General features: G+C 34.7%; 4 protein-coding genes across 11 annotated transcripts; 1 reads left to right on the forward strand and 3 right to left on the reverse strand.

Moving 5' to 3' along the window:
• Window positions 3,381-5,931, forward strand: LOC18598034 (S-adenosylmethionine synthase 4). 3 transcript variants are annotated; one of them, XM_018121500.1, is made up of 2 exons: window positions 3,381-3,578; window positions 4,385-5,931. In XM_018121500.1, the coding sequence occupies exon 2, from the start codon at window positions 4,387-4,389 to the stop codon at window positions 5,557-5,559; it is 1,173 nt and encodes a 390-aa protein (XP_017976989.1). In that variant the 5' UTR covers window positions 3,381-3,578; window positions 4,385-4,386; the 3' UTR covers window positions 5,560-5,931. The 3 variants fall into 3 exon arrangements, with proteins under 3 accessions (XP_017976989.1, XP_017976990.1, XP_017976991.1); XM_018121501.1 differs by having other exon boundaries at window positions 3,381-3,573; XM_018121502.1 differs by lacking the exon at window positions 3,381-3,578 and adding an exon at window positions 3,585-3,712.
• On the reverse strand, window positions 6,095-7,373 carry LOC18598035 (thioredoxin-like 3-3). Its single transcript, XM_007027373.2, has 3 exons — window positions 6,880-7,373; window positions 6,744-6,769; window positions 6,095-6,479 (listed from the first exon to the last, which is right to left on the reverse strand). The coding sequence occupies exons 1-3, from the start codon at window positions 7,024-7,026 to the stop codon at window positions 6,260-6,262; spliced, it is 393 nt and encodes a 130-aa protein (XP_007027435.1). The 5' UTR covers window positions 7,027-7,373; the 3' UTR covers window positions 6,095-6,259.
• Window positions 7,535-14,108, reverse strand: LOC18598036 (FAD synthase). The gene is made up of 17 exons (XM_007027375.2): window positions 13,868-14,108; window positions 13,580-13,688; window positions 11,834-11,879; window positions 11,597-11,754; window positions 11,391-11,508; window positions 11,161-11,243; window positions 10,880-10,939; window positions 10,416-10,670; window positions 10,120-10,216; window positions 9,814-9,864; window positions 9,621-9,701; window positions 9,373-9,444; window positions 8,833-8,895; window positions 8,542-8,694; window positions 8,312-8,369; window positions 8,166-8,218; window positions 7,535-8,059 (listed from the first exon to the last, which is right to left on the reverse strand). The coding sequence occupies exons 2-17, from the start codon at window positions 13,678-13,680 to the stop codon at window positions 7,982-7,984; spliced, it is 1,527 nt and encodes a 508-aa protein (XP_007027437.2). The 5' UTR covers window positions 13,681-13,688; window positions 13,868-14,108; the 3' UTR covers window positions 7,535-7,981.
• Window positions 17,098-24,686, reverse strand: LOC18598038 (pentatricopeptide repeat-containing protein At2g29760, chloroplastic). Of its 6 annotated transcripts, none has more exons than XM_018122104.1 (6): window positions 24,437-24,686; window positions 23,776-23,953; window positions 23,261-23,446; window positions 22,443-22,530; window positions 21,386-21,452; window positions 17,098-21,306 (listed from the first exon to the last, which is right to left on the reverse strand). In XM_018122104.1, exon 6 carries the CDS (start codon window positions 20,035-20,037, stop codon window positions 17,875-17,877), a length of 2,163 nt encoding a protein of 720 aa, XP_017977593.1. In that variant the 5' UTR covers window positions 20,038-21,306; window positions 21,386-21,452; window positions 22,443-22,530; window positions 23,261-23,446; window positions 23,776-23,953; window positions 24,437-24,686; the 3' UTR covers window positions 17,098-17,874. The 6 variants fall into 6 exon arrangements, with proteins under 6 accessions (XP_017977593.1, XP_017977594.1, XP_017977590.1 ...); XM_018122105.1 differs by lacking the exon at window positions 24,437-24,686 and adding an exon at window positions 24,231-24,391; XM_018122101.1 differs by lacking the exon at window positions 23,776-23,953 and having other exon boundaries at window positions 23,261-23,469; window positions 24,437-24,684.

Raw genomic sequence — 25,002 nt, forward strand, 5'->3', positions numbered from 1 at the left:
AGATATGAGCTTAAACGATACTGTTTTGGAAATGAGAAGCAAACGTTGAAACGGTGTCGTTTTGGGCATTTGGAGGCTACTAGGCAGGGAACCAAACAGTGGGCTTTGGAGCAGGCCACGGGTCAGATCCAGCGGTAGTCTGGGCTAACCAAGCCTGATTAGGTAAAGGGTCTTATTTTTTGTATGGATTTGTGATGGACTGGTTGTTTTGGGGCAAACCCATTTTTTTTATTTGATTAAGCTTTGTATTTAATAAAATTAAATGGTTGGAGTATGATATTTAAAATCTTTTTAATAATATTTTAGAGGACTTTAGAGGATTTAAATTGACAGAAAAATGTGAAATAATAATGTTAATAGTAAAAGGTCGTAAAAAGGGTTTAATTATTTTTTTTAGTTACCACAACAAATCCTTTATTTTAGAACAATATTAATAGTTTTAATAGTATATTAAGTGAGCTTTAAGGTACCACAATATTAATCATGGAAATAATACAAAATTGTATCGAGGATGGGATGATCGGTCGGGACGCGAGAAGTTGCAATCCCAGACCCATATTCCCTAGGTTCGGAATTCGAATTAAGACTCCACTAGTACGATGGGAGGGCCTCGATTTTGAGATCCCGAAATTTTTTATAAAAAATAAAAAAATCACAACACAAAATCTTCAAAAAATAATAATAAATAAATAATTAAAAAATAACTAATTTAAAATTAAGTATTGAATATTAAGTGGCATAAACTATATTATCAAAAATGTGAAGACAAAGATAAGAAAGAAAAAAGAGTTAAATATAGATATATAAAATAAGATTTTAGGCTTTAGGTTTGGATAAAAGATTGTTTACGAAAAAATATAATAATAATAAAAATATAGAAATATAAAATATATATATATATATACAAAATATAAAAATATAAAATAAAATAAAATAAATATAAAATTTTTGTCACTAAAGTAACATGGAATCATAAACAATTTATCTAATCATAAAAGGAAAATATAAGAGTAACTTAAAATAAAAAAATGTAAAGTATAAAAAATAATAATAATTAGAAATAAAATAAAAAATAACAATAATAATAATAAATATAATTAAATATTAATAAATGACCAAAAAATAGATAATTGTATTAGCATAGCATAGCATATATATATATATATATTGCATCATATCACTGCATATAAATATTTCTATTTTCGAGTCTAAATACCGATGATGGGATCTTCCGAGGATCTTGAGAAGGCGAATACTTCTCGAAAAGTTTCCTAGGTGAAAAGATGTCCTCGGGTCCCACCAGTATGATGGGAGGGCTCAAGAAACATCTTTAATAAAAGGCTTTTGCCTGAATTAGGTTCATTATGCACGAAAATATTATTTTAAAAGAAAAAGTACGATGACCCGATGATGTGAATTATTCGTCGAATTTACGAAGGTGAGTTTCTCGGATAATTCCCTAAGTGAGAGAATACCCCGAGTCCCACCAGTATGATGGGCGGATTCAGAAAAATATCCTCGATAAAAGGTTATTCGTCCAACATATTTTTATCCCCACGCCATGCATTTCATCTTACTTCACATTTGCATTCCATTTTATGATAAATAGGGGATAAAAAAAAATCATAACCAAGGAAATATAATAAAAGCCTAATAGGATAATCTAAAAATGGTACCGTTCATGAAACGGGTGTTCCGGGGGTGCTAATCTTTCCCTGAACGTAACCGTACTCCCGAGCCTAGATCTAGAAAATCGTAGACCAGTTTAAGGTTCTTTTCGGTGGGCTTAAAATTAATTTAATGCTTCATCGATTAGAATCGAGTCAATAGGTGGCCAATCACACCTAGTAAAAAAAAAAGATTGGTGGCGACTCCTAGTTTAATTTTTTTAATGAGTTTTCACATTTGCGTCTGGCGGTCGGGTTCCCGGACCCGCACGTTACCACAGTAGGTTCTTTTTTTAAGAAAGAAAAAAATTAAAATGAAAAATAAATGTTTATATAATGTTGTAATTTTTGATATGTTTAAAAGTAAAATTATTCAAAAAATATTACTACATCAACAAATTAATGGAAACCTTAACGGTTGACTAACGATTAGACTTATGTGTCCATCGATAAACATTTTTTTGGGGTAGAGTGCCTACTTCTCAAATTAATTAATCTTCATGTAATTTTGATCAAAATTTTGAAATGTCTGAATATTTTACCCCAAAATCTATACACATTTGGTTAGGCCCAAGCTTTTATTAATAACAGGCTCTAAAGTTCAAGCCATTGGCTAATGGCCCTGATTATCGTCTCAACAATAAGAGATTTTGAGTTTGAGCATGTAAATCCCCTGCACCTTGGTAAGGCAAGTAAGGAATTAGGGTGAGAAGCTTGGACTATTATATCTATGTTCTAATTTTATCTAAGAAAAAAAATAGAATGAAGAGAAAATGCAATTGTGAAATTTTTTCTTTACATAATGGGTAATTCATTGAACACAAATCTCCGAACATTGTTTAAATTTAAAAAATAATAATGATGATTAATTTAAAACTAGAATGAATCTCATTTTGTTAGGTTCAGTAAAATATGAGATAAATTTATAAGCAAAAGTTTTCTTTTACCTACTTGTATTTTAAATTAAAAACGTAAGTTCGTAACATATGATATTACAACTTACTTAATTTTTCATTAATGTGAGACTCTTATGAAAGTACTAACATTGAAATAAATCTGAATCAAGGTAGGTCCCTTTTCAATACGATGAAATAGTCATTGCAATGAAAACATTTACATAATTAAAATAAAATGTTACGGATTCCACTATACAAAGTAAAATAAATTTTAAACTTATAAATAAAATTTTTCTTCCAATTAATAAATATAATTTTTGAATTAAAAATATTCGCCATTATCGAATCCTCAGTGCTCTAATAAGCTAATCATAAAAAAATAGTCCGAACCATCACGCCAATTGAAAACGGCCATGCCAATTTTCAAAATGGATTTTATACTTTAATATTAATTTTTTTAAAAAAAAAGTTGATAAAAATAGTAAACAGACCAAAAAGGGGCCCAACCCATGTGCAAGGCCTGGTAACAAAAACAGCAAGATCTCATCTGAATCTGAAACAGAAAACTGGAAAAGTGATGGAGCCCCGGATCATGTTGGAAAGTGAGTGCGGGTGGGACCCCATTTCTCACCAACCGCAAAGGTGGTAAGGTGGTGGAGCCAAACCTTATCATCTATTCACTCCGATAATCACTGCATCTCATCTCGCCCTTCCATTTTCCTCAACCAGATCTGGTCACAATCTCAGCGGTTGAGATTGTTTTAGAAACTGTGACGAGAAGCAGGAGATAAAACCTTATCAGGCGATAAAAACCCGGGAAAAGCAAAGGAGTAGAGCCGAGCAGCGAAAAGAGCGGGGAAACGAGAGAGATAGAAGCAGAGTAAGAGCGAGTCAAAAGACTCCTCCTCCTCGTTTATAAATACATCCCATTTTCCCCCCTATAATTCAGTTCCTCTCTGTCTCCTCCTCTTATCGTTTTCACTCTCATTCTCTCTTCTTTCAGATCTCAAGTAAGGTACCCTCCAATTCGCTGTCTCTCTCTGTCTCTTGAATTTGTTTCTCTCCGACTGTAATTCGAATTGTTCATCATTTTGCCTTTAGATTTGTTATTGATATAACTTTTCTTAGATCAGATCGGTTGGAATATCAGTAAGATTTATTTTTCTTTCATTTCTGGATTCTTTTTTTGATAAATGGAAATGGAATTCATTTCATTTGAGAATGAACTCTTTTCATATTTAAATTTTAATGATTTTCATTTCTTCTAATCGGATTTGAGAAATCTAGATGATATTAAAGATGAGAATGCAAATGATCTCTATGTTTTTAGGTCCATAAAATGCTTGGTTTTATTTCTTACGTAATGTTCATTTGTTGTTTTGTCTACTTTCTTTTTGCTTTCTATGTAAAAGAAAAGTATATGTTGAAATAATCAAAATTTTAAATTTTAAAAATTTTTTTTGAACTATAAATTGCTTGATTTTAGTCTTTTCAATAGCAAGTTCTACTTTTAATTGGCTTTTATATATTAATTATAAGCTCATATTTTATCAAATATATGAAAAAGATTTGGCTTTTTAGAAAATTTTGAGGGAGCGATAACCAAGTAAAGCCACAACGACTGATTAAGAGTATTAGTTAATCAATGTGAAATCTTGAAGTTGGATTCAAATCAGATGCGGATATTTGCAATTCTTTTTTTTTTTGGCTTCCTCAGGATTTTGTTACTATGATTTGTGCTGAATTAATTTTGTTGTTGTTCAACTTAATTTTTTATTCAAGTGAGATTAATCTAATGCATTATGATGTGGGGAAGTGCAGATATGGATACCTTCCTATTCACTTCTGAATCTGTCAATGAAGGACACCCCGACAAGCTGTGTGATCAGGTTTCAGATGCTATCCTTGATGCCTGCCTAGAACAAGACCCAGAAAGCAAAGTGGCCTGTGAGACTTGCACCAAGACTAACATGGTTATGGTCTTTGGTGAGATCACAACCAAGGCCAAAGTTAACTATGAGAAAATTGTTCGGGATACTTGCAGAGGTATAGGGTTCACATCAGCCGATGTTGGCCTTGATGCTGACAACTGCAAAGTTCTAGTTAACATTGAGCAACAGAGTCCTGATATTGCTCAAGGAGTTCATGGCCACCTCAGCAAGAAACCTGAGGAAATTGGGGCTGGTGACCAGGGTCACATGTTTGGTTATGCCTCAGATGAAACTCCTGAGCTCATGCCTCTGACCCATGTGCTTGCAACTAAGATTGGTGCCAAGCTCACTGAAGTGAGAAAGAACAAGACATGTCCATGGGTGAGGCCTGATGGTAAGACCCAAGTGACTGTTGAGTATCGCAATGAGGGTGGAGCCATGGTTCCTATTCGTGTTCACACTGTTCTCATTTCAACCCAACATGATGAGACTGTCACCAATGAACAGATTGCAGCGGACTTGAAAGAGCATGTCATTAAGCCTGTTATTCCAGCAAAGTATCTCGATGACAATACCATTTTCCACCTCAACCCATCTGGTAGGTTTGTTATTGGTGGACCTCATGGAGATGCAGGACTCACTGGCCGAAAGATTATCATTGATACCTATGGTGGCTGGGGTGCTCATGGTGGAGGTGCCTTCTCAGGGAAGGATCCTACTAAGGTGGACCGAAGTGGTGCATACATTGTTAGGCAAGCAGCAAAGAGTGTGGTGGCCTCAGGGCTTGCACGTCGCTGTATCGTGCAAGTATCCTATGCAATTGGTGTGCCAGAACCATTGTCGGTTTTTGTAGACACATACAAGACAGGCAAGATCCCAGACAAGGATATTTTGGAATTAATTAAGGAGAACTTCGACTTCAGGCCAGGAATGATCTCTATCAATCTAGACTTGATGAGAGGAGGCAAGTTTAGGTACCAAAAGACTGCTGCTTATGGTCATTTTGGACGGGATGACCCAGATTTCACTTGGGAGGTTGTTAAGCCTCTTAAGCCAAAGGCCTAAGTTGGTTTGGCTATATAAACTTTGAGCAAATGGTTACCATCGTAGCCATGATTCTGGTATACAGGGGAAGAATAAAGAAACCTTCGATGCATACACGCATTGGATGCTGAAAAGGCCCAGGTCAAAGGCGGTATTCAAGATGTATGCTTACATGTTGAGGTGTTAGGAAAATTTTAGATCCGCATAGGATTTGTGGAATCTGTCATTTGTTTCATTTTACATTCTTTACTTTCTATCTACTTTTCATCGCATGATTTGTTTCTACAACCATTCTTGCTGGTTGTCGGGGGATTCTATCTTGTCTATTATTCCATTCAATTTTTTCTTTTATTCAAATATTGCTGCCCTTATGAAGTTGGACCATTTGCACTAGTATGCTTCACCTGCTAGATTATTTGTTTTTTCCTGTATTCCCAAACTTTAGATAGGTGCATTGACAGCTATATACGTACTACTTGAACTCAGGTTCCAGTGTTGTAGCCTTTAAGGTGGATGATACACATGTACATACACAGATAGCATAGGTATACATACACATTTGGGAAGCCATATGCTCGTATATAGAATATCACTCAGCAAAATGAAGAGTCAATAGTCAGTAGAAAGCAACTAAAGTCAAAGTGAAGTTCAATAATTCAAAGACAGCAGATTCACATAATTTGAGAAGGGAGATATCCAGGAAACGCACTAGCGTAATTCTTCAGGAATGTAACCACAAGCGATCCTGGAGGCGCTCTTCTCCAGCACCAAACATCTCATCCACCCTTTCACCATCTCGATAAAAAAGAAATGTAGGAGTGTAACGAATGTGCTGTGTGGTTTCCGGGCATTCATCAATGTCTGCATATATGAAAGAGAGCTTGGGAAACTGGTTGCTCAACCGGCAAAATGCAGGGAGAATCTGACTACAAACACCGCACCTGAACAGGAAAAAACACAAAAACTTCGAAATCACTAAACATTATATTAGCCCAGGATTCATAAACAACAGGAAACATAAGTTAATGAAGTTAGCCGTAATCGATTTGTCATTTTCTCAATTCCTGGCCAAATTTTGCATCCTTTCCCCAATAGTACGATTTTCTGAATGGGAAAAACATCAGTTTTTCACTGTCACAGAAACTTTACATAAAACAGTTGCAGTGCATGATTTCGAGGAAACCCGTTCACCAAAGTTGACTTACCATGAGGCTCCGTAATTGATAACTGTCTGCAAACACATCCAAAAAGGGTAACAAATTTAAAATTTTGCAATTTGGTGGAAATATAATATAAGAAACCCATTAAGATGGAAAAGCTGAAGAAAACAGAGGCGTTTACAGAGGTTTTAGAGGACTTGATATGAAGAAGAAGGTCCCTGAGATTTTGATCGCTTGAAGCACTCTTCAAGTTTCCATGCTTATTCTGCGGCAGATCCAAGCCTGTGCCTTCCAACCCTTTCTTGCTGCCGTCTCCGCCGCCTTCCATTTTCTTACTCTTGATGATATGGTGAACAGGATGGTAAAGGTGGTAGATTTCCGACAACCCCCTTTGGTTTCAACTATCAAGTCAGGGATAAAATCTAAAATGATTGTGGATATTGGATACCCCCGCAGACTCCTGTTTAACGATTGCTCTAGACTCTATTCTTTTCTTATGTTTTCTTCTCTTCTTTTTTAAACACAAAAACAAAAAAAAAAAAAGCCCTCTGGGAATAAAGTATTCAGATGTTTTGTTCTATGTCCGGACTAATCGTACTTTGTATATTTACCCTGTAACTATAGGGTAAACATTGTTTTAAGATAGTGGTTCTTTTACCAAATGCAGAATGCATGACGAAAACCCCTAGATAATAGTTATGCCGGGTTGGGTGACAATTACAAGTAGCCTGTCAGACTTTCAGTGGGATGAGCCAGGCCCAGCGACTAGCTTTGTTTACAATCTATCAGCTAAAGAAAATGAAAAGCAAGCGACATCTAACTTGAAACTTCACGCATAAATGGAAGACAGCACTTGAATAAGAAAGAGTAATGGCGATTCAAACAAATGAGGAGAATCAGATAATTCGAAAGAATGATCACTTCGCTCTAATCTGAAAGACTTGGTCTCGAGAATTGAGCGTGGGATTCACTGATCTTAGCTAAAGAGCAAATACATATTGTTTACAGTCCTAAACTGTCACTCTGGTTTTGAACAGTTAGTTCATTATGACTGCTGTATAAACGTAAGGCCCTGCCCATTTATAGAGCATGTAACTTATTGTGATCTTCCCTTTTTGACTTTCCTTCTCCCTTATCAATTACAACTCCAACTACCAATTCTATCCAACGCCACGTTTCCATCATATATATTCTGGAAACAGGGATTAGCAGTTGCTGCAGTTAAATAAGTTTCTTGGATTTTGAAGCTTGACAAGCAAAACTTTAAAGAACAGCAGATTTATCTAGTTGACTTCAGAGAATGCCTCTGGATGGAGCTTCTTGCACAACGTTTCTACAGCTGCGTGAATTCTAGCCAGGTCCTGCAACCAAATTAGTGAAGTATTACTGTATGGAAGGGGGAAAAACTAGAGTATGAAAAGTTTAATGAGAAATAACACTTGACATCATCGTGATATTCTCCTGTACCTTGCCTTCAAAGCTAATTACCAGGGGCCCTTGTCTAGATTCGCGGAAACAGCCTTGATGTGGCACAAAAAGAGTAACATTCAGCCATAGATAGAAGAAAATATCATATTTTCCAGAAAAACCTAAATAATTGTGAAGACCCTTACCAATGTAAAGGTCCGGGAATTCAAGACAAAGTTTTGATAGGGGTTGAGCAGTTTCTACCTGCATTTTGCCCAAGCATAATGACATTAAAAGCAAAAGAATATTGATATCACAAAAAAAATCAAATTAAAAAAACAATGCAAGCATCATTTTGTAAATCAACTCTACAAGGAAAGCACACTGTGACTTAAAGAGCAGATTATTAAGAACAGCATGAGATTGCAACACATACGTCTGTCAGATTTGTTGTCAAGCGCTTTGATGAGTATGGTTCCATTGTCACTAAGCAGCCATCAGATACTGTTAATTCAATCAGACAATCCCACTGCTTGTCCAGCTCAGTAGCATTTGTTGCAGAAAGCACGATTACATTTCGGCATTTGATCTACACAGATGATCATTAGATAATTAAAGATTCAATTTTACATTTCATCCATCTTATCATATAAATAAATATGGCCAAGAAGCAATAATTGCTGTAAATTTGAAATATAATTTTCATAGTGAGGTTTTAGACACATACAAGAGGCACTGGCAGCTTTTCATGATGCAATAGTTCAGTGATGCCTTCAGGTAACTGAGCCATCTGGTGAAGAAAACCCAAGAATGAGATCACATTCATACTATGAGAAAACTACATACCTAGCATACTATGCAGAACAGAAATAAATTCAAATTTCATGTACTTGCAATTTCTGTCAAACACAAGTAAATATGTACGGCCCAACAAAAAGTAAATATTCAAATAATGATTAAAAGCAGATATGGCAAAATTATAGTAAAATTTCAGCTTTCCTTCTGAAATTGTGTTTCCTTATATGAAAGCAGTAATCTAGAAAAGTATGGGATGTCCATGGGTGTTTGAGTTTCGCATTTGAACAGCAGTAATTGCCCTTGGTTTCAGTCAACCACAAAATGATCTCCAATAGTGAAGTAAAGCTCAATGGATGACTATAATATATTCTCTCTGCTGGATTTTGAAATGTCATCCTTCAATATAAATGCATATGCAAAAAAATCTGGCAAATTTTAGGGTGTAAATCAACCATCAAAACACTTTTACCTCATTTCGATCACCAGTGCAGTGATCACCGATAAGATGCCTTAGATATTCCTCAAATTCTTCATCAGGAGCCTATAGAAACAGGATGGATTGCAAAATTTCAATGATATTCTCACAAATAAATCATATAGTTTCAATTGTCAAAAAAGCAGATTTAAGGTAAACTTCAGAAACTGATGAAATAGATTGCTAAGCTCTATGATCCAATCTTTCAATCTAAAAAGTTTACTTCAAATAAAACCACACACCAGGCGAACCCCAAATGCCTTTGCCACACCTGCTAAAGTAACATCAGAATGCAATGGGCCCACACCTCCATACAAAAACACCTAGAAGGATATGAAAGCATAGAGCATATTAAAAATCAATAATACTTATTTGTTTCATGTCATCACCACAAATAAGCACTAAAAAGCTCTTCAAACAACTGTCAAAGTTTACCACATCATTGGTAGATTTACGTCGTTCAATCTCTTCAGCCACAGAATCTATCTGATTTAAAAGAAAAGTAAAAAAAAAGATGGAATTGTAAGATACAGTCAATAAGTGAAGATTGCACAGTTTCTACAAATCTCCAAAACCATTTCCTAACAAGGAACATCAAAGCTTATCATCAGATGTCAATATAGATTCTCAATTGAGAGGCCTAACTTATATGTGTAGGGCACAACATACTATTTTGTTGAAGAAGCAAGGCAATGCAAAATTATATTTAACCAAGGAGAAGGATAGTGCCAGTAAACTCACATCATTCCTGACAACAGCAGTTTGTGATGTCAACCAACCAATGGAATGGAGCTTTCTGCACAATGAAGGTCCCAACTGATCCTCAACGGTGCCAAACCTGAGCTATGTACCAGATAAAAAGAATATCAAAGATTTCAGCAATAGCAGTTCATAGAGAGAGAAAAAAAGTTGAGAGTGGTGGCAATAAGGGGAAGTATCTACACCATTTGGTGAAGTTTTTATAGTTGCAACTGTAGTTAGGCCCCTCTAAAATCAAGACTAAGAAAATCCATGAAGAAGGTAAACAAAGGACTTACAGAATCTCATCCCCCACACCAATAACTGAGGCAGTAAACATCCTGTTTCTATGTGAATCCACACTGTCTAGGCCATTGTTGATGGCAGGAAGACGAGTGCCATCTGAAGAAGAAATTTTTTTAACTCTCCCTGCTCTCTCTAATCTTCCATCAGGAAGCAAATATGCAGGTTTGAATTTTTCTTTGCTGGAGGTGTTGCTAATGGATAGCAATGCATTTGGCACCGTGTCATATATGCTCCCAATAGATGTATAACTGTGAAAATTTAAATAACAATCAAATGGAGAACAGTTTGATAGTAACAAACAAATAGGGAACCAACTATAAGTTATATGCACACATCGAATATGTTGCAAAATACGTTTGCAACTGAGGTAAAACCAGTAAACCTTAAAAACATAGCTGAAACAGCAAAAGATTGAGCAAGAGATCTAACATTTCATGCACAATAGAAGAATTATTACCCCTGATCATAAAGACTGCAGTATTGAACCTTGCAAGTCAAGAGGAAAGCCCATACATCTCTGCCAAAATGCCATAAAAAAGTTACAATTTATCCCAGACCAAAACCATGAGAAGTGCAATAACATCACAACATCACACACCCATCGGCATAGAAAGTAAGGACAATCTAGTCAAAGCAACATTTCTCTGCTTTTTTTTTCCCCTCTTTTCAATCCAATGAATTTTTATATGTTGCAAAGAACTTTCCATTAACAGTAAAGAGGAGAATTTACTGAGAGACCTGTATGACCAGTCCAAGATAGGATTTACTCTCATGAAAGATGGCCATCCTAGTGAACTAGGGGAGAACTGCTCTTGGCCTACCTGCAAGATTTTAAAGCCATATAAACATAAAGTTTAAGCTTTTTTCAACATATAGAATCAAAGTAAAAAAATTTTACAGGATAATCAAGAGGTAAAATGGATAGGAAAATATGTAACTCAGATATAATTGTACAATCAACGAATTACCGCAGTGGGATCACCAATCCGAACACCAAGAAAAATTGCTCTGATTGGTTTAGCTTTTAACAACATCTCCAAACCAGACTTGAAATCTGAACGGATAATATCCATTTGCATCCCATACCTGCTCACAGAGAAAACCCATCTATGCATTAGAATCCATGAAACATACTTAAGTATATAACGACAATATTGAAGAAAAGTTTTCTCACATCTTGGCTATATCATAGGTAAATGAATTTATTTCTGGGAATGCAGAAGCGCTTTCAAAATATATTGTTCGAATTGGAAAATCTGTCAGAACCCCATTAGGACAATTTTGCTCCCGTCTATGCAAAAAATAGCCAGCCCTAAGAAGGTGCAGTAAAACCTAAAACATCAAAGGTCACTGTCACTATCAAAAAGAGCAAACAGAGGGATTACTTGAGAAAAATGTATGTTAAACTTACAGTAGAATCTTTTCCTCCATTGAAGCTGAAAGCAACCTCTTCAATACTGCAGAGGGAAAAAAATTTTAGAACTTACAAGCATCAGCAATTTACTTGTTGACAAACAATTAAGAATCTGTGCAAGTCCATAAAGTATTATATTTTTTCCGGTACAATAGGTAAGCACTATGGCCCAAACTTCCCCTCCCCAACCACCTGAGACAAGCATTTAGAGCACATAGAATTTATTGTTATCTTCCGATTTGGCATTTTATAAACTAAGGCAGCAAATTTTTAAAATGAATTATATTCCATGTTGTAAAGACCATTCAAGATTTCCAACTGCACATTTGAAAATTTTCACCAGCATAATTGAGACATGCATAAACTTGTTTGAAAATTTTAAAATAAATCCAAGCTTTCATCATATTATTCATTCTGCATGTCCATAGTGAGACAGAATACAAAGAAAATGACAGCCAATGAACCAGTCACCCTTCGGGAAATTTTCATTGCATTAATATTACTATAATTATATTTTTCTTTTTTGCATGTGAATGATAAAAGAGAATGCTAAGAAAATGATTACCAACGAACTAGTCACCTATTTATATCTATGGTTCAAAATTTATGAAAATGCATCTGAAAAATACATTAAAGGAAAATAAAAAGAAAAAGCTTGATATGCTACTAGCCTCCTTTTAAAGAAGGAGGACAGAAACTCCACATCAATAATCAGCAAGCATGAATGTTTTTATTAAAGTTAAAGAAAACTACACCAGTTATACTGGTCCTACGATACCCCACTCTGCCACTGTGACTTTCCCTCCGCTTGCACGCATGTGTACATACATAAAAGGAAATTAAGAGGAGGAAAAAAAAAAAGGCACCGCCACTCCACATGTGCATACTCAAAAGGAAGTTTAAAAAAAAAATAAAGCAATCATATTCATATCTCACATCTGCAGTTCCCATAACAACTAATCACTTGCAGCAACTATTTTAAAAGGATCTTTAAAGGACAGTGAACCAGACAAATATCAGTAACTAGCATGCATTAAGAGGCAATTTGTCAAACCACCATTCATTCATATCTGATCAGAAGTAACTAAAATAATTCCAAGCATCCGTACCTGAATGTTTTCATCTGTCTTTTATGCATCAAATTGAAAATGTGTTGTTCTAAGCTATATTGCATCACGACAACTCATAATTAAAATATTTCTTAAAATGAAGCTAAAACGAATAAAATCTCCCTGAATTTGGCAATAAATCCGTGCCTAAATGCCAAAACTAACAAGTCAAACATATTGGAATTAAAAGTTAAATCCATGCACCTATTACGAACATCTAGAGAAGATAACTTCTACTGACACAGGACAAATAGATACATTGATGTTAATTTCAATCATTTGCGTGCTGGAAAATGTAGCATGACAGGATGGTTGGTAATGTTTTCACTATCAGACCAGAGAACGAAAAGACAAAACCTCCCAATTCTTGGCTCAGCCTAAACATGGTCAACAAGGTTTTCCTCCATAAAACTAAAAAAAAATAAAATCCAACATTAAACAATTAACCTCCCTTATTTCCTCAATTTTCATAGACAACCAAATTGAGAGTCAACCAAATTCCCCTGGCCTTACAACATTCAGAACCCAGTTCACAGAAAATTCCATGAATCACAAAGCTATAAACTTTACATCAAGCAAACCCAGAAGCAGAAAAATAAAGCGAGAAAGAAAGCAAGAAAATGAAGAAACTTACGAGTAAAGAGCAAGAGCTCTTTTAATAACATAGACGGCGTTGTTGTACTTGGTCTTAAGCCTCGTATCATCACTTTCTCTGATTGCTTTATCGATCTCCATATTTTTCACTGCCACACCAAAAATGAAACTTTCCTTAGCATATGGGGCTCATAAAAATTTAAACAGAATCATTAAACAGTACGCCAAAACGACAATACATTGAATCCCTGGCAAATTGGATATTCACCAGATTTCCAAAAATGATTGCCTTTTTTGGTAATATTCTAAAAAAATTGCAAAATTCCACCTTGCAAAGGAAATGACTTTCTTTGGACTTCAAAGCCAAAGGAAAAGCTCTAAAAACAAACGTATATTCCTCCTTTCCTCTTCCTTGAGCCTTTTTCTTTAATGGGTTTTCGTTAGAACAACAAACAAAAACAAAATTAAAGAGATATTTTGGTGAAGAAGCAAATATATCAAGTATAAAGAAAACAAAGTGAATGGGGTTTCCCTTAGACGCCACAAATTGTTTATCTAACAAGCCCCTTTTACTTATATTATTTTTGTTTGCATTGGCATTTTGGTTATAATATGGAAAAAAAACACTAAAAATGGAAGAAAATAAACAAATTTTAACAAGAAAGCAAGATGGTTGAAACAGAAATCGGATATTGTGGTTTTGGGCACGGAATACTTTGTAATGATGAATGAAAGGGATGAAGTTTTTTACTCTTACATTATTGCCCCCAAAAGTTTTTGGAATAATGAAAGTGACCCAGAATGAATATGCTTCACGGAAAGTGATATACGTCACAAAAACGTGACATACCAGCTTACTTGGGGAAATAATAGTGCTTTTATATCTTAATAACCTTTTTTTTTTGTGAGGTAATAGTAATAATTATAGAATATACATTAAAAAATTCAAATTTTAACTTATTGTAATGTTTTTTTGAAATTATATTCAGTAGTAATGTCAATTATTGCGTTTGACATCACGAATTAAGTGATATTAACCCAATTGATGAAATTATTTAAAAATTTAGACATAATATATAAAAAAACTCTAAACTATTTAAAAAAATTCAAATAAGTCTTTATACTTTGTTACATTCAATCAAGTCTTTTATATTTTTATTTGAACCAAAAAGTTCTTATACTTTTTTATTTTGAGTTAAATAAACCCTTATAATTAATAATTGACTTAATCAAAATATGATTTATTATTTTATATTACACGATGCTGACATGATATGTTAAAATATCATTATTGATTATGATGTGGCATACTGACGTACCATAATTGATGATGACATGACATGCTAATTTAACATGATAATATGATCATATGATATTTTTCATCTTCCATATCAATATCATATTAATACTATGTGGATATAAAATAACAAGTAATATTTTTATTAATAACAATTAGTTAATTATTAGTAATAAAAGTTTATTTGACTCAAAATAAAAATACAAAAACTTGATTGAACCCAATAAAAGAGTAAAGACTTATTTAAATGTTCTTAAATAGTTTAGAAGCTTATTTGAACATTACATCAAACATTTATAATACGTAACTCAATACATTTCACAAAAGCATGGTAATTGTTTTAAAGAATTTCAAACTTTTTGTCACATATTATCTTATCATTACAATGACTTACCTTATTTTACGTGTGGGTAGAGTTTTCCTTGTTAGGCAGGAGATTGCGGTGGATTTAGCATTTTTCCTATAGGAAGGAAAAATCACAATCCTAATTGTTTTGTAAAACAGGTTACTTAGGTCACCGCATTAAGAAACTTCAATGAAGAAAACCCAAGGTAGAGGCTGAGAAAATTCAGAGCTCCACCTTTTAAAAAATGGACTTGGACTTTGACCCACCAAGCCTTCCCATCCCTTGTAAATTCAACCAACTTCTCTTAGTCCTACTTGAATTTTTCCTCCCATCGTTATCCCATGGCATGATGGAGAAACTGCCCAAGACATAATCCCAAGAGAACAATGACAATGAATGGATTTAGTTTTTAAGATAAGAATGTGACATGTTACGTGATGTTAGTCAATTCTTAAATTGGTTTCCTCTGTTGAGATTTCCTTACCTAATACTTAAATTAAGAGTGAATAAAAATTCGTTAAAATTCAACTTAATTAATTTAATCGATTCAATTAAAACGATTAAATAAATTGATTAAATCAGATCGATTCGATTAGAAAACTTATAAATCGATTAATCAAATTAACTTTTATATTTACTATTTTTGAAGACAAGTCTTGTATGTATCTCACTTGCATAGTTTTTTTATACCCACGCATATTAAAATCAATTGTATCAAATGAATAACAAATAGTATATAATCTCATTAATATTTCTTTTTTGTTGATTTCAAATTTATTTATTTATTTTAATGTACATAAATATATAATCTATACCGATATTCAACTTCACAATGCAACATAAAAAATCGATTTATATTTTTATAAATCTTTATTTAAGCATTTATATCATCGATATAATCATATAAAACACCTATAAAAAACCAAAACATAATGCAAAATTAATATCCATAAAATTATTTCCATAATTTTTTTATCGAAAATTTATTTATTTACAAGATATGCGACCATCATCTTATTTATTTATTCAAAAATGTGAAAGATTTTTTTATTAAGATGGCTTTATTGGAATAAATCACTTACAAAAATTACAAAACACTTGTATAAAATCTAAACAAATAATTAACCAATTAAAACTATTTATTCAATTCTTATTATCTCTCGATCTTTTAAATCAACTTCACTACAGTATATATTAAGATAATTTTAAGCTTAGAATTAGAATTGTGAATCAATACACCAAATAAATTTTATAATTAAATAATATAATAACTTTTATAATAATCTTTTGTAAAATTTTATTTGAAACAACTACAAAAACGTTAGTCGTTGCCAATTTAACCTTACAGACATATGTGAAAGTCATGCTAGTTAAATTTGGTAGTTGAATCAATTCTATTTTTCTATCTAAAACACTTATGTCACTAATTCATTTTATTTTACTAAGAAAATGTTTTGTATTCTTTTTATTATAAGATCAAAGTAAATATTTAAAAAAAATTTTCTCAAAATAAGTTTATATTAATCATAAAAAGACATAATGTCAATAATTTTCTAAATTAAACTACTAAGGAAATTACTTACTTAAAAAAAATTTTAAAATGAAAAAAAAAAGATTAAAATCAAATTAACTAAGTAAAATAGCAAATCAGTGAATTTGACTAAGAGCCAAAGTTGATCAACTGGATTAAATTTCTTAAAAGAAATCGATTAATAGCAAGTTTTGACCGACTTAACCTATTTAATACATTATTCACTCACCCCTTACGTGATGCGAAACAAGTCAAAATAAAAAAGTCAATTCATTCATTGCATTAGTTTGTGATGAGCACATGTCAACTGTCGATGCATTTTACATGCTTTTTGTGAAACACATGAAAAAGTGTGAAATGTTGGGAATATTTAAGTACATCGTATTTGTGATTAACTATAACTATTCATAGGAAATTAGCATATAAAGATATACAAGCAATCCAAACACAGATCTGTCAACTTTCTTAGAAGAAGATGCTGATTGAGAAAAATTCAGTCTCATTTAACTTAGTCCAAACACTGGATGAGATGCTGTCTATCCTCTTGCCTAACCACATGATTTCTAATTCTATTTTTTAGAACACTATATTGGAAATAAATCAGGACAGCTGTCCATCCATTCTTTGAAACTCTAGTTGGAAAGAATATACTAGGCAAGGCAATGAGCAATGAGTTGCATAACGTCCGGACATGGCTGAACGTGCAGCAAAGGTAACCTGAAAATGGCTGTCCAATCTCATGCTAAAGATAGCCATAGTTGGATGATCACAGAAGACAGATTTCAATTCATGAATCACAACCGCACCATCACTCTCCAACAAGATAGGTTGCATCCCAATCCTAGGCACAGTTGCAAGCCGCAAAGTATGCCACAACAGCAATTCAGACTAAAATCTCAACTCTCTGACCAAAACTTGGTGCCAAAACTACCATTCCCTTGTTGAAAGCAAAGCACAGAGAGCTGTATCACAATTCAGCTTCGAATAACCAGTGGAGGAGCATGCCACCTCAACCACTCAGATTACCTCATATGAGACCCCTCCACCTTATAAGAGTTTACAACACTTATTTCACCTCATACAGGTCTCAACAACAAAATGAGGTTTTGACCATCCTTACCAAAATAGAACCTGTAAGAAACCACATTCTGCAACCTCTCATCACCAAAAATCCTTACAAGAGCAAGATCCATTCTTAAAATGGTGGAACCTGGTGGCATCCCTAACTATGATTTCTCGTCTGTACATTTCAGATAAAAGCTTAAACGCTGAGTGACAGTCTCCACAAACTCGAAGATTCTTCATTATTCTTATAGTTTCTCCAGGGCTGGCGTTGACTAACCCAAATGCCAATGCCAATTTCTCACTGTGATAAGAGACAACAGTTTCCTTCTCTTCTTCATCTACATCAAACACTACTTGCCCTGTGTCAGGGACATACCCGGCAGATTTAAGACGCATTGCCATATCCTGGAGCATGGATTGAATCTCTTTGTCGTGCAAGTGAGACTTATCACTAGCAAAAAAGTGATGAAGAGTTCCCTCCAACTCGATGTAGCTCCACCCAGGGGGCTTCTGGATGCCTCTATCTTCCATCACCTTCCTCACTCTCCCAGCTTCTTCCCATTGGTTTGAATTGGCAAGCATGTTGGACAACAAAACATAACGAGCTCCATGATCAGGCTCCAGTTCAATAAGTTTTTGGCTAGCAACTTCACCAATCTTAACATTTCCATGGCGTTTGCAAGCACCCAACAATGCTCTCCATATTACTGAGTTGGCCTCAAATGGCATACCTAGAATTATATCATAAGCTTCTTCCAAACAACCATCTCTGCTAAGGAGGTCAACCATGCAACCATAATGTTCCATACGTGGTTTAATACCATAGAGATCCGACATTAATCTAAATAACTCCTTGCCCTCTTCAAGTAGCCCACTGTGGCTGCAAGCAGAAAAAACTGCCACAAAGGTGACTCTATCTGGTCTCAGCCCTATCGGTTCCATTTCCCTAAAAACAGCTAAAGCAGTCTCACCAAGCCCATGCTGAGCTAGACCAGAGATCATGGAATTGAAATTTGAAAGAGTCCTTAAATCTTTAGGAATTCTGTGAAACATATCTAGAGCAGAATCTATTTTTCCGCATTTCGAATACATATCTATCAATGCGTTTGATAGAATAATATTTTGATTGCATAAATCACCCTCAATGTACCTATGGTGAAGTCTCTCACCCAAACTGAGAGCTCCAAGTCTGGCACAGGCTGAAAGAACAGCAGCCAATGTAACTTCATCAGGTCTTATTCCCAAACCTTCCATTTGCAGAAAAAGTTCCAACGCCTCACTGTACTGCCCTGACTGAGAATAACCATTTATCATAACCGTCCAACAAACCAGATCTCGTTGGTCCATCTGATCAAACATTCTTCTAGCAGCCTCAGTTTCTCCACATCGAGCATAACCCGATACCATGGAACTCCAAGCCGCAGTACTTTTGCTTGCCATTGAGCTAAACACCCTCTCAGCCAAATCCATCAACCCACATTTTGTATACATGTCAAGAATAGCAGTCTTAAGCACTACATTTGAGTCAATACGACATAGATTCCTGTAAACAAAACCATGAATCTGTTTCCCGATCCTAGAATCATTCAGTGATGAAAAAGCAGACAACAAAGCAACAAAAGTGAACTCATCAGGCTGAATACCGAAATCCTGCATTTCTTTAACGAGACGCAGAGCAGGGTCAGGTTGGCCCACTAAAGCACTCCCATTTATCATAGTATTATAAGAAACAAGGTCTCTAACAAGACTTCCTTCAAATACAATCTGGGCATCGTTTAAATGTTTAAAAACTGAATAGAAATGCATCAAAGCATTCCGGACAAAAAGATCCAAGTCAAAACCAAATTTAATTATATGACTGTGAACTTGAATTCCTGGTTTCAGGGTTGATAATCTTGCACAAGAATTGAGTAAAAATGGGAAAGTGAAGTTATTGGGAGGTCGGTTTTCTTGGTGGAGCATGGATGAGTAAAAGATAAGTGCTTTTTCAGGGAATTCACTGTGGGAAAAGCCTCTTATCATGGTGTTATACATAAACTGATTCGGATGTTCAATTTGGCAGAAGAGAATTTGGGAGTAATCAATACCAGCTCTGGAGCCCAGCAAGGCAAAGAAGGAGATGAGTCTGCTGATGGGGAAGAACTGGTGGTGATAGCCATTGAGGATTATTTGAGCATGAACTTGAAAAGCCTGCTTTATGGATTTACATGATTCTAACAAGGGTAATATAGGTGAGATTTCAAAGGCCAGCTTTTTCATTGTTCCGAAATACTACAACTATCAAATTCTCAAATTTTATGACGGGCAAAAAATCTTGATCATCAATCAAAATTGGGACTTTCTTTAATGCCCCAAGGGTTGATGACCCATAAAGGCACCAAGGCGGTTGATGAGTAACGGATTGTTTTGGATTTCAACCTCTAAAGAAAGAGTAAACTTGCAATGCTTCTTTCTTTGTGGCGTGAACTTGGAGGCAAAGTTCATGTACCGGGAAAATAAAAAGAGCCCGGTTGTTTTTGGTTGTGCCTTGGTTCATTTTTATTTCTTCACATTCTTGCAGCTTTATTGGCATTATTGTTTTTGATGGTTCACGAGTAGCAAAATATAAGATTCAGTAACTTAGTTCAGGGACCATGTTCTGGCCCATTCTCCTGGTCTTAGTCAGCTGTTGTTGTTAGCTGATGCTTGTGTTAAGTTCATGTTCTATTTAATCATTTTGATCATTTATAATTAATTAAGAACATTCTGTTGTTAAGCACTTGCTTTTGCTTTTGAAACGACATTTGAAGAAACCAAATGCAAATAGCAAAATCGTCAATTAAGTAAAAATCTATTTTGCATCTTTATGAAAGATGAACATCTATTGTCAGAATCCCACTTTCAATGAACTTGGAAAAGAATTTTGCTTTTGGTAGGTTGGCAAATGGGATTGCTCTGTTTGAGGAGGAAATTCACCATCAGCTAAGAAGTGGCTCAAGGGTTGATTGTTGATTACCAATCTTAGCGTTCCTCTGACTTAACATACATGATGAGTTGATGACACTACAAACAGTACTATCCAAATTTCACTCACCATTCAAAGCCATGTAGAATCCAGCGTCATTTCTCCTCGCCCTTGGCCAAATTTTCTTGGCCATTTTCTTTATCAAGATGGCAACACATTTGATCATCGAACTCACTAACATCAGAATAAGTCAGCATAAAAGCAAAAAATTTTGTCAAACCAAAAGAATAGATCTTTACTTAAAAAGGATTAGTCAATTACATTAACTAAAATCCCACAAGTGCTGTTGAACTGTACACCAGATTGATTTAATGTCTCTTGTTCATCTAATCAAGAACAAGAGAATCCAATATATTAGTACCATTCAATCAGTTTCAACAGGGGAAATCTGTAGAACCTATGAGTTTTGCTTCATCTTGGTCATCTGCACCAAAAAACTGCGCAACTACCATAACAAATTTCCCAATTTTCTAGTCATATAGGCCTTCCTCATGCCAGATGTCAACTAAAAAATCCACCATCTCCTGCATTTTCACCACACAAATAACACATCAATGTTGGCCCAAAACTGAAAGTTGAGGGAAGATGTTCTGTGACACGTACAGCTAATGGGATTGACTGTTGAAAAGGTTCGGTAGAACAAAGCAAATCCTCATAAGTTGTGGTCCAGCTGCAAAAGCAGATTCCAAGGTTAAAGATTGAGAGGAACTTTTAGGTCTAGGACAGCTATAATCACAGATGTAAGGTTATATTCCAGGAAGCACCTTGATGGTTTCTCAATGAAATGACTCCTAAAATGACTGACACCCTCAACTACTAAATGAGAAAAGAAAGAAAAGATCATTTGATCGCCATCTCAATGTGTAAATTGAATTTTAAGATTAGATGAACAAGGGCAAGCCTGCTACATTAAAAATTGAAGCGAAGTAAAGTGGCACAGGAAGCTTGTAATAGTGTCAGGTAACCTTTCTCTTTCTTCTTCTTCTATTTTCTCTTTTTATGGGCAACACTATACACATAAATATTGTATGTATCGATGGTTTTCTGATAAAAATGAATATATGGAAGGTGAACATTCAACCTAAGAATCAAAGGCTACTATGTGGCAGCACTATAAGGGAAAAAACAGAAAGAATTCAGGAACATATAGTTTTATTTTATTGCTTTCCTAATTACATCTGAAGGAATGTCAACTAGATACACATCTTGGAGTAGAGACAAACTTCATGCACCCTATTTGGTTCATAAAGGAGGGGAAGTGGCATGTCCAAAAAGTGGCTTAAAGCAGCATCAAAAGATATCCTTTGCTTGGTTTCAAAAATTCATATGTCTACAATTAAGAGTTTAAAACTTATGTTTAAATAAGAGTTATAAGCAAACAGTAAATACCACTAATAGCACTCATTACTTTAAGGAAAGATTCAAACAAAGCAATCTGAGAAGAGAGGAAAGTGAATGTCCAGAAGCTAACTTAAAGCAGCATGAGAAAGTAGATTATGCACTATATAAATGCCAAGGTTTAAGAAATTAAATTGTTATTCTTACTAAAGCTTTTAAAAGCTAGGTTTTGAGAATTTAGTGAACAACAAATCACCAATGGCACTCAATATTTGAGTAGGAAGATTCTAATAGAAGAGGGGAAAAATCTCCAGGCATGTACCTCATTATTGGTTCCCGGGGCATTCTTTTTGATTTTTGAGACCGATCCCCGACCCACTGTCTTCTAATCTCATGCCAACTTATTTCAGCTGCACAGTAAGCTTGTGCGCATTATTTCAGTATGCACAACTCTATTTCAAATTGCTTTTAACAAGAAGTAGCAAAATACTCACATTAAGGTGGTAAAAAATAGAACAAAATATTGATTTCGGCAATCTCCTTTGGAATTAATACAAGCAATAATTTGCAGAATAAAAGTACCCATTATGGCCATACCACAAATTACATTTTAGCATATAGCCCCTTTATCGAGGAAACTCATAGACCGGACACCAACAAGTCCAAACAGTAAACAGATCAGACCCATTTCATGCCAATATATGTTGATAAATCCTCTGCTGTTGAAGTTCATATCAGATAAGGCCACTATTAAAAGGCATCATTAAACTATATACTCATTAAAAAACATTTGACACTTAGCCCAGCATCTAAAACCACCTTCTGAATAACATTTGATTCTCAAGTTACCTGACTACATCAACACTGAGGAAATAAAATGAATTCATCACATGCAAGCCACCTAGCAGATACAATATCAATACTAAAAATTCAAAATGGCTTCTTGCAAAATGAGTGCAGGAAATCATTCAGGTATGAAGTTTGAGTATGCTCAGAGCTAATCTAGTTGCTTTTAATTCTAGTAAGATTTTCAAAAAAGCAGCTCTACTATTCAACAGTCATACGGAAGGCAGATTTCATCAGAATGGCAGGCTTCCTGGGAGAAAATCGATAGCCTTTAACAGCAAGTCAGCAACTTACCACGGTTAACAAAAACCTCGTTCTCAGTGGATTGATCTTTGTTAGCATTGTTTGAACTCGTTGGAGGCTGATTTTCATGGGAACAGCGATTGCCACTGTTGGTTTCCATTTGCTTCAGGTTGGGCAACCATTGCCTTCTAAACTACAATCATTGATCACGTCGAGGGGAAGAAATTGGAAAAGTCTCTGTATAAGAAACAATCCATGAGCTTCATATGAGAAAAACTCATTGTGTCAGTAATTTACATGGCAGGAAAAAGTGCAGCTCATGCAGGTGACAATAATCTGTATCAATCTCTAATCTATAACCAGTAACCAAATTGATAATCATATCAGTTTTATTTTCTTATATCCATTCCTGCTCAACTGAGCTCCACACAGTTAAAGTGTTTACCCATTAACTTTTCGTCAACAACTACCCTTCTATTTCAACTTACAACAGCAGCATCAAAAATTGAAAAGAGGGCAAGGAACAAATACCATACTCTATCAAACAATTTCTAATTATTGATCACCTGGGTCATGGACAAGCCAAACCTAAAACTCCCATAACACCTTAGTCGATAAGAAACTTTTCAGGGATAACCTCAGTGAAGGAAGATTATCTAGAGCAGAGGGACATAGATATAAAGAAGGAGAAAAAGGGGCTCTTCACGCACTCTACGTAATCTCCAATGTTAATTGACTCTGCACCTTCAAATACATAGACCAAATTACACAAATCAACAACCTATTTCCCAAAATTTTCTCAGAATCTTCTGGACTCTGACAACGTCAATGCAAACCTATTCAGTTCGTTAAACACACTAAAGCAATTGGTCCTAATCACATAGCAACAACTTCAGTATACTCTCTTTGTTTTCGTTTCCTCCTTATATAGAAATAGTTTCATTCAAATAAAATCGTAACAGGAACAAGCATACAAAACCAAAAACCAAAAACCAACTACACTCAACGAGAAAGAAATTACCACTAAGCAAAGAAGCAGTTGATGCCAAGCCAAACCCACAAATACCCAGAACTTTAAAAAGGGATGGAAATGAATATAAAGATCAAAAGCACAAAAATTAAGCCGAAAGAGGACACTCCCAATGAAAATGTCATTGCTTTGAAAGCCCAAAAAAAAAAAAAAGAAAAGAAAAGCATCTTGATGAAGGAAAAAGGAGGAGACTTTACCTGGAAAGCAATTTTCGACTTTGAACTGTGTGGACTGTTGAAAGAGGACTTTGGGGCCTGCCTTCTTGTTGTTGTTGAATTTGTTAGGTAAAAGAGAAAAGAGAGCTCTTCTTTAGATTCGAGAATTTTAGTGATGGAAATAAAGCAGAAGGACAAACAGCTTCCAACATCTAATAGATTCCTTTTTTTCCTGGGAAAGGTCTGGGATCCAGTATCTGATCTTGGATGATACGTGGCATTATGTAATTGCATAGATAAAGGACGGACGTATGACCTACGAAATCTCATAAAACGATAGTAATGGGGTTGGTAAATGGAAAATGGACCTCCAACTAGCTTTGTTATCAACTTTATCTTCTTCTTAAGGGTGCCTTTGGGCAACCGCTTACCTACACTTACTAGCTTTCAACATAATCTTTTTTTTTTTTAAGATAGGCTTTCAAATCAAGTATAGGTTAAATGTCTCAATCTTTTTCAATAAGTCAATAATCCGACATTTCTTTCTATACTTAATATAATTTGAGTATAATCAATTAATTTTTTATGAAATTTGAGTTATATTATTA

This window comes from Theobroma cacao, chromosome 5 (assembly GCF_000208745.1).
Source record: "Theobroma cacao cultivar B97-61/B2 chromosome 5, Criollo_cocoa_genome_V2, whole genome shotgun sequence".
In the NCBI taxonomy this organism is placed as follows: Eukaryota; Viridiplantae; Streptophyta; class Magnoliopsida; order Malvales; family Malvaceae; genus Theobroma; species Theobroma cacao.

Coding starts and splice junctions, on each gene's coding strand:
- LOC18598035 (XM_007027373.2), bottom strand. CDS start 7,026: ATGGAAGGCGGCGGAGACGGCAGCAAGAAAGGGTTGGAAGGCACAGGC. Junction 6,770..6,879: donor TCAAGTCCTCTAAAACCTCT/GTAAACGCCTCT, acceptor ATGTGTTTGCAG/ACAGTTATCAATTACGGAGC. Junction 6,480..6,743: donor ATCAATTACGGAGCCTCATG/GTAAGTCAACTT, acceptor TTTCCTGTTCAG/GTGCGGTGTTTGTAGTCAGA.
- LOC18598038 (XM_018122104.1), bottom strand. CDS start 20,037: ATGAAAAAGCTGGCCTTTGAAATCTCACCTATATTACCCTTGTTAGAA.
- LOC18598036 (XM_007027375.2), bottom strand. CDS start 13,680: ATGGAGATCGATAAAGCAATCAGAGAAAGTGATGATACGAGGCTTAAG. Junction 11,880..13,579: donor AGAGCTCTTGCTCTTTACTC/GTAAGTTTCTTC, acceptor TTCCCTCTGCAG/TATTGAAGAGGTTGCTTTCA. Junction 9,445..9,620: donor AGGCATTTGGGGTTCGCCTG/GTGTGTGGTTTT, acceptor CTGTTTCTATAG/GCTCCTGATGAAGAATTTGA.
- LOC18598034 (XM_018121500.1), top strand. CDS start 4,387: ATGGATACCTTCCTATTCACTTCTGAATCTGTCAATGAAGGACACCCC.